This window comes from Chenopodium album, chromosome 15, assembly GCF_948465745.1.
Source record: "Chenopodium album chromosome 15, dcCheAlbu1.1, whole genome shotgun sequence".
Taxonomy (NCBI): Eukaryota; Viridiplantae; Streptophyta; class Magnoliopsida; order Caryophyllales; family Amaranthaceae; genus Chenopodium; species Chenopodium album.
Window position 1 is genome coordinate 32,681,753 of NC_137848.1, and position 14,446 is coordinate 32,696,198.

At 37.4% G+C, this 14,446-nt stretch overlaps 1 protein-coding gene across 1 annotated transcript; it reads left to right on the plus strand.

The window, feature by feature from the left end:
- Nucleotides 1–235: 235 nt before the first annotated feature.
- On the plus strand, nucleotides 236–1,922 carry LOC145581062 (uncharacterized). Its single transcript, XM_081638132.1, has 2 exons — nucleotides 236–437; nucleotides 625–1,922. The coding sequence occupies exons 1-2, from the start codon at nucleotides 236–238 to the stop codon at nucleotides 1,920–1,922; spliced, it is 1,500 nt and encodes a 499-aa protein (XP_081494258.1).
- Nucleotides 1,923–14,446: the final 12,524 nt, after the last annotated feature.

Below are 14,446 nucleotides of genomic sequence, written 5' to 3' on the forward strand. Positions count from 1 at the left end.
CTGATTTAATTACAAGGAGTAGTTTAACAACCAATGAAATTACAGCAAAATGAAATTTCAGATTGCCGCCAACTCCAAAATTTACGCCAAACTTAAATTTCACCTCCAAATTGATGACAATTCCTTACATACAACAACATTTAAATGCTGAAAGCCAGAAATTACAAATGCTTTGTGATCACTTTAGCATTTCATCCAAATAGTAAGTGTAGCTGGAAAAAATCACATCATTGCCATGCCTTTAGACTTGGATTTAAATGCTCCTTACGTTGAAGATGAAAATGATGAAGACAACTTGTATGTGGAGATTTCTGATGAAGATCCGGAAGGAGAAGGGGATACCCACAATGAATATCGCATATTTGTTAAGATTTCTGATGACGAGCTAGAAGGGGATACCCAAACTGATTTTTTTTCAGAATCTCACATCACCAAAGGTACAAATAGGGGACATCAGCATAGTCAAGGAGCAGATCATCATCAACAAACACAAGCAGCTGAACAACAAACTCAATGAGCAACAAACTCAAGCAACTAAACAACAACAAACTCATGCATCACTAAATCATCATAAGGGCAGGCTCCATGAGCAAGATAAGCTAAACATACTTTTTTGGCTTTTAGACAAACAAGTGACGGGAAAACTACCTCATGGATCAATCACTGCTGCTGCACAACACTTCAGATTGACAACCAGAACAATTAGCAAAGTGTGGAACCAGGAAAAGAAGCAAAAGGCTGCAACATGTGTGTATACTATGCATAATAATTTTCATAAATATGGTAGGAAGAGAGTTCAAGTTACACATGAAGAAATTGCAAACATAACAATGGGACTCAGATCATGTATTAGGGATTTAGCATTCCAACTGAATAAATCAAAAACTACTATATGGAGGATGATTAAAAGGGGAATCATAAAACCACATACAAATGCATTGCATCCCGGATTACAGGAATCTAACAAGGTTGCTAGACTAGTGTGGATTTTAAGGCTAATTCTCGGAGAAACATGGGTGGATAAGGAAGAGTATCACCCTATGTTTGATTTTGTCCATTTAGATGAAAAATGGTTTTACTTAACTAGGAAATCCCAGAGAGTTTACCTTGCAAAGAATGAGAGAGGAAAGTATAGGGCTGCTAAGTCAAGCAAATTTATCCCAAAAGTTATGTTCACTGCAGTTGTGGCTAGGCCACACTTTAATTCAGCAGGTGAATGCACTTTTGATGGAAAAATTGGAATTTTTCCATTCACTTATCAAAAACCAGCAGAAATGAGCTCAAAAAACAGAAACAAGGGGACACTTGCAACAAAGATTATTGAATCAGTCAACAAAAAAGTTACAAGGGATGTACTCATCAACAAAATCATTCCAGCAATCAAGGAAAAGTGGCCTAAAAATTCTCCAAAAACCATTTTTATTCAACAAGATAATGCTAGCATACATATTACCCAAGATGATGAGGAATGGCAGAAGGTGTACCAACAAGATGGATTTACATTCATTCTACTACAACAGCCACCAAATAGCCCAGATCTAAACATATTGGATCTCGGTTTTTTTAGAAGTATACAATCACTTATGCACAAAAAAATGCCAAAGGATGTTGATCAAATGTTGGATGCAGTGAATGAAGCATTCTATGAGCTTGATCCTAAAACACTTAACAAAGTTTGGCTAACATTGCAATATGTGATGAATGAGATATTAAAGGTAAAGGGTGGTAATGATTTTGACTTGCCTTATGCAAACAAAAAAAAGATGAAAGCTCAAGGGAATCTTCCATACTCTATTAAGGCACCAAAATGGGCAATTAAAGACTGCTGGGATTATTTTTATGGATATTATGAAGCAGCAAACATGACAGAAGCAAAAGAAACACAAGATGTGCATGAAGAGGAAACAACAAACTCACCATAAGATGTGCATGAAGAGGAGACAACAAACACACTAGAGCAACAATACACATCAACTAGTGAGCAAGATCAGCTATTCAGAGCAACCAATGAGCCTTACATTCCCATGTGGCAACCACCAGCAATAACACCAATAAGACAAGGTCCACTAACTGACTTTGAATAGTTTATTCTCTCTTAACCTTTTGGAGAGGGGACATCAAGGGCATTTGAATGAAACATGCTTTGTAATTTAACGAACTAAGTTGTCTTTATTAGTTCTTGTAAGGAGTAATCCGTATTTTGTTTATTTTTGTTATTTATCTTTTGTAATTTGACTATTTAGTAAAGGATAAAAATTTTGTGTGTGATATATGGAGTATTGATTGATCTCATAAACCCCAATCATCATAGTTGCAATCAATTTTTACACTTCACACACCTCACAAAAGCCTCATTTAGTCATCATATATGTTAAATTAACCATAATTTTAATTATCATTCTAAAGGCTACATATAACATAAAGAGCTACTAACCATCATCACATGCATTTATCATAACAACCCAAATTCTAATAGAATCGAAAACCTAAGAAGAATGACTCGTGATATAAACTTTTAAGAAAAATCAACTAACTATATTATGGGAAATCATACTCATAATCATAATAATGTGTTATAGATGGCAGAGGCATAAAATACTCCATATAATCATGCTACTTTAGTAAATTGTCACATAAAAAATCACATCTCTTTGTCCACTTGCATAAAATGTGCATCCCTCACATTGTAATTACGAAGTAACCATAATAGAACCACATTTGCTTTCTTACTCCTAAAATCAAACATACAGCCACAAATAACAAGAAATCAAGTAAACAAAACCCACAAATGTTACAGTAACTCATAGGAAAACACCCCAAAAAATTTGGACAATAAAAAACATAAATTTACAACAAAAGACATAAACTACCAAGAAATTAAAAACAAAGTACAGAGTAACAATGAACAAAACATAAAATCAACCATACAATTGAGATCTACAATTAAGGAGAGACAAAGTCAGATTATGAACAAATCAAAGTAATATTTTTAAGGAGAATGATAAAAATACTCCACAAAACATAAATTTAACCACAAGACAAAAAACCCGAACAAACATCGATCTACACATTTTTGAGGAGAGAGAAAAAACTTTAGGATAAAGAAAGTCGAATTACTCACAAATTAAGTTAGGGTAATTAAAGATGATGACAAAAAACAATAAATAAAACATAAATTGAACAGAAAAATTAAATTTACTTGAAATTTAGGAGAGAGAAAATATGAATCCTTCAAGATCGAGTTACACCTTCAGTTAATATGGTATTGTAGTTGCGAAAATCAAATAATCTAGGTAGAAATATGAAGATCTACTACTAAAATAAGGAGAGAGAAAATTAGGGTTCTTTCTTGAGGAGAGAGAAAATTAGGGTTCTTGCTTGAGGAGAGAGAAAATTATGATGAGAGAGGAAGGAGAAGATGAAATCATGAAATAAGATGATTCTGGAAAGAGAAATAAACGTTGAACTCTTTAATGAGTCAGACTATAATGAGGATATATTAGGCATTTTAATTTTTTTGTAAGGGTAAAAATGGAAAAAAAAATATTAGCTAAAAAAGGAAAGATTCCAAACAAGAACATCATTTTGAAACACCCAAAATGGAAAACATGAACATCATTGTGGAACGGAGGGAGTAACGAATAAGTTGTCTGTTTGAAACTTTGGGCAGGTTGCTAGGTTTGATTTGGCAGTTACATTATTTACTAGCTAGTAGTCGGCATTGGAGATTGCTCCTATTACTCCATTATGTTGTTACTAAAATTAAATAGTTACTGTTTCAATTTATTTTGTTACTCCATTCGTTTAGAGTAATAGTTGTTACTCCATTCTTATATATCTGTTTTTCAACTCAGTCTTCAAAAGAAATAGTTTTATACAACAAAAAAACAAAGAAAACCATCAAGGATCATTGACTTCATGTACAATTAGTTTTGGGTGAATCAGATATCCACTGGATGTTACTTTGTTAGCGAAGCTACCATTTTAAGCTTCTGTACAGTTGGAGAACCACCGACAAAGTTCTGTTTTCTTATTAATATACCAGGAATTGACGCATCTGTTCCTCTACCTTGTTGAGGTGTAGGATTTTGAATTTTTTTACAAGTGAGTGAGATCTTTGAAAGCCCTTACTTCATTTCATTATAAAGAAACTATTGCTGAAAAGGTGGGTCTAGGCTCACATGCTGTTAGTGGTGTCAAGGAATATGGGGGAGAATGTTCAAGAAAGAATTTTGAGTCACTTTCTTCCCTGCTGCAGTTGCTTCTGTTTGAGGATTACAAGTTCAAGATTGTTGATAATTTTAACCTTTTTTTTTTTGCATCAGGCAACCTTCGAGAACAATTGCCTCCACTCTAAATTTTTCTATCCTCGTGGCTAAGGATATAGTCTCCTACCATCCTGGCCTTTTATGGGGCATCATTTAGTTATAAAGGTTTTCCCTTCTTCGTCTATTCATCATCAACTTTGCTTTACGCCCTCATGCAAGCATATTAAGGAACAACTAATTGGAGATTGATTGAAGATTTTTTGAGGAGAAATGAGCAGATTTGTTCCTCTACAACTAGTCACGAATGAAGTATAAGTTAAAATTATATTTGTTGTAATAGATAATTCATTACTATGAGATATTGTACATATACTATGATATACTTGTATGAAATAAAAAAACAGTTTGGCCCAATTTTTTTGGTATATATATACATATTTTGGTTATACTAGTTTTACTTTTTCAGTATGAAATATGTTTTTTGGTTTTTTTTTTTGAGACTCATGTGTTTTTGGTAAATATATTCTATGTATTTTTTTTATAAAATAATACGGAAAAGAAAAAGTGTCCCCAACATAAAAAATAAAGACAGAAAAAAGTGTCGCCAAAATATTGAACAACAAATATTTGAAACTCTAGTATAGACACTAAAAAGCGTCACCATTATAAGGATTTTAGACACAAAAAAGCGTCAATAAAGTCGAGAAAGTGCGCCAAACTTTTGCAAATTTCGACGCTTCGTATATTATTTTGGACATAAAAAGGCGTCGAGATTCTCGATGCTTTTTTATGTCCAACAAAATTCTCGACTCACTTATTACGCTTTTTAAAAGCGTCGAGAGAGATTTTTGCGACGCTTTTCTGCGTCGAAAATAAGGCTTAAAAGCGTCGAAAAAACACACTTTTTGTAGTAGTGATGAGAGTGTACCACGCTCTCCACCCGCCTGGACTTTGACTGAGGTAATGCATGTGTGCAAAAGCCTCCCAGCCGGGGTGGAGCCCTTGCCATTCGCAAGCGGTTATGTAACCCAAAATGTTGACCCTAGAATTTGGGGTCAATTGCCATACACCCAAGCCGTATCCCCGGAGGATGGCTTTTACTGCATCGTGAAGAGGGAAGCGGAGCCCGGCTAGGAACGCTGCCTCATAACAGCCGAAGTACCGGTTAGCATTCACCTATTCGTCTTCCTAGGCAATGGTGCCTAATTCAGGCGGCACCCGGATTAAAATTGTCTAATTGAATCCGCCTCCAAGAGAGTACTTGAGATTAAAATTGTCTAAACACTTCTCCATTGCAGCTCTATCTTTGGCTGACACATGGATCTCAGCCGGTTTGTTCTTCTCTTTCCAGTTTTTACGTTCCTCTTCCTCGCCGTCCTCAAGCAAGGGAAGATCATCCTCGTCACTACTATCCTCAAAGCTAGACCCTGAGGCGGTGCTTCCTCCGTCTCTCTCCTGGGAAACCTCTTCACCATTTGACCCTGAGGCAGACGCGGTTCTCTCCCCGTCTCCATCTTCGGGATCAACTTCTTCAAACCCAACATTGGAGACGACCTCCTCACCGTCTCTACCCTTAATTTCATAAAAGATCCCGTCACTTGGGGTTTTGGGGATCCCAGAAGGGGAGTATTCACCCGAATCATCCAACATGTCTTCCCCCTCAATCGGGTCACTTCTTCAGACGGTACTTCCAATGTACCGTCTCTCCTTCGCCGTCTAATGGTTGTTTGTTTTGTTCTAGCCATTGTGTCTTGCACAGACACAGATACGGTTAGTTTGGGGGATGTACAAAATTGCTCCATACACTCAGAGCCGGCACCCCCAGCCCTAGACTCAACCGTACCAGGAGACCGACTGACTGCTGACCTAGGCTGTGCCGTGTGTGTTGGTGATGAATCCATTTATTGAATGTAAATATAAAAACGAAAAAAGTAAGAATGAGCTGAAGGGGGTAGAGACGGTACCTTAGAATCTAACTGTGAAGGGGTGGCGTTGACCGGCTGCAGCAAGCAAGTTGAGAGTGATTTTGCTTGTAGATACCACAAGCGGATGTAACCGGCTGTGTAAGAGGGTGAAAAAGGGAACTGTTTGTGTATAACACAGGCGGGTCTTAGACTCTCTCTCTCTCTCTCTAGAAGTTTGACTCTCTCTCTCTAGAAGTTTGACTTTCTCTCTCTAGACTTTTTTTTGGAAACGTACAAAATGAGGGGGGTAAAACTTGTATTTATAGAGGGGTAGGGGATTCTTTGTAATTTCCCCAGAATGTGAAAAGTTAAATTTCACAGTTAAAATCATTCAACCATTGGTAGAGTGACATGTGTCACAAATGCCACGTGGCATGCCACGTCACATCTGTGAGGGTCAAATATTTTGGGTAATTTTTACCCATGCCACGTGGACCAACCAGCAGGCGACACGTGTTAGCCTAGGATTAGTCCAAACTAGACTTATCCCTATTTGACACGTGGCGTTCCTAGAGTTTGGGAGAAAAGGCGACCTTCAGGGCCCAAATCCCGAGAAAGCCGTAATTCGGCGCAGCCCATCAAAATTAGGTCAGAGTGACCTAATTAGGGGCACATTTATCGATGACCCTATAAATAAGGAGATTCCCCCCATTTTGGGGACATCTGCATTCATTTATTACACTACCCTACATTCTCTCTTATCAGAGAAAACACCTGTTCTCGGAATCCGAGAGGATCTCACTTTTACCTTTTCCGCACTTTTTCGTATTCTTCGACTGATTCTAACTTGATCGTCGGAGGCAGAGCTCTTACTGATAGGCTAAAGTCGTAATCACCTAATCAAAAATAATACCTAAATCCACTAACTATGTAGAAAGGGAAGAAGGGTCGAACCACAGGGAAACAAGTCAATTATTCCTAATAAATCTATATATAATCTAGATTATCAAGTAGCCAATTTGTTATTATAAAGGAGAACTAAACTACTAGGAGTAAAAGTAGAAAGGAATAAAAGTAGGAGGAAAATCAAGGAATAAAAGACCTAGGGCATAGGTTCACCAATAAATAATATTTCAGGGTAAAACATAATAATCAATCATCAATGCATCAATTAATCAGATCATAAAGGGCTTTCACTACGTATTACAATCACAGAATTAATCTACCGGTATTAAATCTCATCTCTCGAATCTCGACTTAACCATTTATAAATTAACCTGCCTATTGAAACTAGACCTAAACATCAATTCTCATCTCTCGAATCTCGAATCAATATTGTCAAACTCAAGCATAAAAGATCAAGCCTAATCTAGTCACAGAGCGTTAAATCAATCAATAGGAAATTGATCAAGCATTGACAATCAACAACAATAAATTACCCCTTCATATTATTTATGGATCCCCATAAACCCTAGAAAGAAAACTACTCAGACATAATTAAAACTAAACTAATCAAAGCAATTAAAGGAGACATGATGAAAGAAATAAAGTAAATAGCTGAGATTAAAGAAGAAGAAATCGTTACCAAAGTAATCGGAATTAAAGAGTTGAATTAAGAACAAAGTTGTAGAGAGAGAAAATAATCTAAGTAGAGAGAGAAATTCTAAAGGAGAAGGTAAAAAAAGAGTCTAAAATTAGATACTAAACTTGCTTAATGGAAAAGTATTTATATTCCGCAAGAATCCTAAACTAAACAAACTTAAACGACGATTAAAAATCTACTAATGCCAACACACGCCCGATCGGGCGAGGCACCGCCCGATCGGGCCCGCCTTTTTACTTCCAATGAATGTTTCTCTTCACGCGCCCGATCGGGCGCGCCATCGGGAGGAGACCCTTCGGGCTACTTGGACTCCTTGCTTAGGCTTTACTCATTCGGTCCAATGCCTCATCTTCTCATAAGTCGAGCCCTTAATCACCGGTTCGATGACTCTAACCAATCTTGGGCTACGAAAGATGGTCGTGCTCCTCCAATGCTCGTAGTCGCTCCATAAAATCCCGGGAAAATGCTCCAAGAGTGCAATTCCCTATAAAACTTAACCAAAACTACGAAAACACTAGAAAACACATAATAGTAATAAAAGTGGCTCTAAAAAGCTAAAAACACTACCAATTATGACCAAGGGACGGGGGTAAAATACTATATAAATTGGACACATCAAACTCCCCCAAGCCAAACCTTCGCTTGTCCCTAAGCAAAGAGCTTATCAATGAATAAATAAATACATGCCTCACCCCAAATAGTCAAAATCAAGCACAAACAATTCAAGGCAAATTTAATAAACATGCTTCAACATCAACCAATCTCATCCATCCAATCATTTGTCCTCCCTAACAATTGTCAAGTAGAGCTAACCACAAGAGCATGTAGAATTCAAGACTAGTGCTCGCACACTCAACTCTCATTTATGTGGCGAGTAAAAGATGTACTCGATAGGTCTCCAACCAACCCCTTTAATGTGAACAATGCCCTCCCAACTCACACTCTCGTGTGTTTAAAAAGATGTACACTCAACCTACTAGTCGACTCGAAATATGTCAAATCATAGTTTGCATTGATAAACAACACTTTCACTTTCACACAACTCTATGCACAAGGTCGGAAGGTCTTTAAAGCTTGTAATGTAAGGCTAGGGAAAAAGGGTAAGATATATTTGGGAATATGTGAAAGAAAAGCTATGCTTAAAGGGAGCCAAATCCTAATAAAACCCATGATCAAAATAAATAATGATCAACATCTCCAACATAACCAACTCCAACAAAAATCCACCAAATACAACTCCAAAAATATCAAACAATCCCAACTCTTACAATTTCACTCATAAAAATATAATAATGTAGAACTCGAGTGAATCACAAACTCTAAACTATCAAACATGAATTTTTTATTGAAACTCAATTTTTTTCTTTCTTTTCTTTTGATCAACCTTCACTTAGCACACTTGAACATTAAACATTTTTTTCTTTTTTCAAACTTCTTTTTTTCTTCTTTCATATCATCGTACTTTATTTTTTCAAGACAATTCAACTTCCAAACTCATCAAAAATAAAATACGATCAAGAACAAATAACTTCAAAACACACCCAAATTGTGCAAATAATAAGCACACTACAAACTCCCTCACCTCACTCACTAATAGCTCCCCCAAGCCAAGCTTGGGACTAGTAACCAATGGGGCAAATATGGCTTGTAATGTGGCTAATAAACAACAAAAAGACAAGGCAACAATATGGGTAACAAGAAGGAAACAAATGTAACTAATATCATCTGAAGGCTACCTAAAGAACAAATGCCTTCGTCCTCCTCATGTGCATAATAATGAGCCATGAAACACTACTCATAGTTGCAAACCAATACTCAAATTCATTGACATATCAGGAACTAACACACATTGCTAACCAATCAACTAGTCAGGCACTATATTCACAAGTAGTTGGACAAAGTCGACGCATGTTTAGGCATCCAAACAATTAAACTTCAAATCATGATCAACAAATTCACAAAGCTCATTATCATATACCAAGAATCAAAACAATATTTTCCAAGTATGGGACATAGGGAAGCATGATTTACAATTCATTAGAACGTATTTTTGGATTTTTTTATTTTTTCAATTTTTTGAAAGGAAAAAATCTAACCTAAGAAAGAAAGAAATAAAAACTATACTAAGCACACCAAAAGGAGAAAAAAAATAAAAAAATAAAATAAAAAGAGAGTGAAAGATATACCATACGAACACGAGAACCTCCCCCCAAGCTAAATCAGACAATGTCCTCATTGTCTTAGAGGGAAGCTAGTAGTCAAGGTGACTACTCCTCAACATCACCACAATAATGTCACCAAAGCCTCGAGGATTGCAATGCATCTCTTTGGAACAAATTTGGGCAAGAAAGAAACAAAGTGTTGGTAGGAAAAAGTCCAAATTTGAGTCAGGTATACTCTTTCAATCATAACTTTTAATATATGAGTGATAATTTAGTGATTCTAATTGCATTGAAAATTAGACTTGAAGATCTTTCCAACAATAGGTCACACGCAAAAATCCAATAAGAAACGCAAAAGTTATGGCTTGTCGAAGTTGACAAATTTTGCTGACGCTACGCGCGCCTGATCGGGCGAGTTAAAGACATCTGGAATTGCATAGTTGTGCGCTCGATCGGGCGACCTCCGCCCGATCGGGCGCGAACTCGAACAAAAATTCGCCCTTTGTTTGCCCGACAAATCTTTTTTTCTTCACTCGATTTCTCCAAAAATCCGCCCGATCGGGCGAATTTCCTTTGATTTTTCTTCTTCACTTGCGCGCCCGATCGGGCGTAATAAAGCTACGAAAAATCTTCATTTGCGCGCCCGATCGGGACTCCTTGCCCGATCGGGCACATTTTCGCTCGATTTCGACCCTTAGGTGCGCGCCCGATCGGGCCTGTATCCTAATCGGAATGCTTATTCTTCTAACTTTTTCTCTTTAAATCTCCTTATTTTTTGATCTAATACCTGTACAAAAACACTTTGGAATGGTAAAATTGCACTCTCCTCACCTCTCTAGAAAGGAAAAAAATAATAAAAAAATAAATAAATAAAAAGAAGGAAAAACTAGTCTAGAAAGCAAGAAATACGGGTTGCCTCCCGCAAAGTGCTGGTTTATCTAGGTCCCGCACGACCCTCTTACCACAAGACTAAAAGTTAGGACCCTTGGCATACCGCTTGATCGGGTGGTTTCTCACCCGGTCGAGCGGTATTTAGACCACGACGTGGCTTCCTAACATGCCCTTCGGGTCGCCAATTCACCTTATCCGGTGGATCCTCCTTGTCGTGAACTGGGGGTTCTTTACTACTACTCACAAGAGACCTCTTTTTGATCGATGGTTGCTTCAAATTATCACTGGATTGAGCAATTGCAACTCGATCTGGTGGAACACTTACTATAGGTTCAGTTTCCACAACTTGCTTGTTTATTTCCACCTTCTCATCTTCAAAGCCAAGACCGACAGTGTAGAGGGCTCTTTCTATTGCATCAACTTCCTTTTGCCATTTATCTATTTCATCTGTAGAAGATGCAACACAAGATACCGCCTCCAAGGGATCTTTTACAAGAGCTTGGGGCTTATTAGAACAATTATGAACCACATTAACACTAAAACACTTCTCCTCTGTCATGGGGATTTTAGGGGTATTATTCAAATTGAAAGTAATTTTATCATCCCCTAATGATAGTGCCAATTTGCCACATTTCACGTCTATAATTGCTCTTGCAGTGTTAAGGAATGGTCTGCCCAAATAATTGGGGTTTGCATATCCTCAGCCATATCAAGAACAACAAAATCAACAAGTATATAAAATTTACCTACTCTAACAGGAACATCCTCTAATACACCTAAGGGGTATTTAAAAGAACGGTCGGCCATTTGTAGAGTAATATTAGTAGCTTTTAATTTACCCATATTTAGCTTGGAACACACCGACAATGACATGACACTAACGTTAGCACCCAAATCACATAATGCATTATCAATCATTAGATTGCCAATATGACAAGGGATAGAAAAACTACCCGGATCTTTCAGTTTAGGTGAAGATTTATTTTGTAGTACGGCACTACATTCTGCAGTAAAAGCGACTGTCTCTACCTCACTAATAGATCTCTTTCTAGTCAATATTTGCTTCATGAATTTTGCATATGCAGGAATTTGTGTTTAGTTCTGTGAAGGAGACTGTTACCTGCAAATCTTTAACCATCTCCAGAAACTTACCAAACTGCTTATCCAAATTTGTTTTTAAGTGACGATTGGGGAATGGAAGTTTGATAACCAGCTTTGGAGTATTACTGCTCTTATCTGGAGCTGCTACTTTCCCTAGAGTTGTACCCTACAATGTATTATCAGAAATATTAGTACTACTCCTTAGCCCTGTAGGGCTATTAGCAACATTGTTAGGTTTAATGGAATCAAGATTAGCATTGTTCATTAAAACGGTTCATAATTTCTAGGCTTAGGGGGCCCATCATAGTGTAAACCACTCCTTAAAGTAATTGTGAAGGCTTGATCCGTAGGCCTGGTTGGCTGTGCTGGCAGGGCTCCCTGTTGACGGGCTTGTAGAGTAGAAGAAATCTGCGCAATTTGATTATCTACAATTTTATTATGTGCTATGATCGAGTCAATTTGGGCATCTCTACTCTCCATGTGCTTTTGCATACTAGCCAGCATCGCTCTAATTTCTACCAAAGCGGGGTCGGAAGATGAGGAGGGTTGTTGTGGTTGGTTCTTTTGGCCAGCATTGGGATGGTAGTATTTCTGCTGTGGTTGTTATGGCACCTGTGATTGTTGTGGAGGTGGCGGATTTTGAACATTGGTGCTCCGGTAGGAAAGATATGGATGATTCCGGAACCCGGGATTGTAGGTGTTGGAGTATAGGTCATTCTGCCTATAAGCTTGAAAGGCATTGACTTGCTCCACGGAACTCCTGCAATCTTGCTCCCTATGACCTACAATTCCACAATTTTCACAGAAAGCCTCATTAGAATTATTATTATTAATTGCAGAAACATTAGCTATATTTGCAGTACTAAGATTATCTAATTTTTGACAAATAGAGGTTAATTGAGCTTGTAAAAAGGACACAGAGTCGACACTATGTTTCCCTTTGTTAGCAAACCCTCTAGGATTCCCATATTGGGAATTGTGGATTGTCATATCTTCGATAACTTAACCTGCATCATCAACATTAAGGTTCATAAACCTCCCACTAGCTGCAGAATCCAATATTGTTCTAGATAAATTTCTAATCCCATTATAAAAGGCTTGGATTAACTGCCATTGTGCTAAATTATGGTGGGAGACTCCCTCTGCAGATCCTTGAATCTTTCCCAAGCCTCATACAAAGTCTCATCTGGCTCTTGGGCAAAGTTTTGAATTGCGCTTCTTAGCAAAGCTGTCCTCTCTGCAGGATAATATTTATTATAGAAATTTAAAACAAGAGTCTCCCAGTTAGTTATACCAAGTGCAGTTCTATTTAATCCATTATACCATAATTTGGCTTTTCCACATAAAGAAAAAGGAAAGAGAATCTCCCTGATTTGGTCCTATGTGACTCCAGCTTGCCTGATGGTATTGTAATATTGACAGTAGTCTGCAATATGAAGATTTGGGTCTTCACCCTTAGCTCCACTGAATTGCTTCCTTTCTATCATCGTGATAAATTGGGGTTTAATCTCGAATTGCACCCCATCAAGAGCCGGAGTGGGGGTAAGATGTGGAAAATCTGTAAGCGTCGGCTGCGAATAATCACTGAGCTTCTTAAGTGCCGTCATCTCTGATTCTGAATCTGAAGGATCTTCTGAATCACTGGAATCAGTTGGAGGGTTTCGCTGATTATTGATATCCCTAGAACCCGCCAGGATTTGCCTATAAAGATTCTTTTGTCTATGAAAAGAGCGTTCGATCTCAGGATCGAATGGGATATAACCTGATCTGGAACACCTGGGCATACAACAAAGAACTAGACGACAAATATGAGAACTGTCCCAAAGAATTTACGTTCTCTAGGACGGGAGAAAATAATCTAGACTATAAAAACAATCAGAAATAAAAATAAAACCGTTTTCCCGGCAACGGTGCCAAAATTTTGATAGGCTAAAGTCGTAATCACCTAATCAAAAATAATACCTAAATCCACTAACTATGTAGAAAGGGAAGAAGGGTCGAACCACAGGGAAACAAGTCAATTAATTCCTAATAAATCTATATAATCTACTAGGAGTAAAAGTGGAAAGGAATAAAAGTAGGAGGAAAATCAAGGAATAAAAGACCCAGGGCATAGGTTCACCAATAAATAATATTTCAGGGTAAAACATAATAATCAATCATCAATGCATCAATTAATCAGATCATAAAGGGCTTTCGCTACGTATTACAATCACAGAATTAATCTACCGGTATTAAATCTCATCTCTCGAATCTCGACTTAACCATTTATAAATTAACCTGCCTATTGAAACTAGACCTAAACATCAATTCTCATCTCTCGAATCTCGAATCAATATTGTCAAACTCATGCATAAAAGATCAGGCCTAATCAGTCACAGAGCATTAAATCAATCAATAGGAAATTAATCAAGCATTGACAATCAACAACAATAAATACCCCTTCATATTATTTATGGATCCCCATAAACCCTAGAAAGAAAACTACTCAGACATAATTAAAACTAAACTAATCAA

Excerpts from the sequence above, each read along its gene's own strand:
- LOC145581062 (XM_081638132.1), top strand. The coding sequence starts at position 236 with ATGCCTTTAGACTTGGATTTAAATGCTCCTTACGTTGAAGATGAAAAT. Across the intron at positions 438-624 it reads AGAATCTCACATCACCAAAG|ACAAACAAGTGACGGGAAAA; the intron begins GTACAAATAGGG and ends TTTGGCTTTTAG.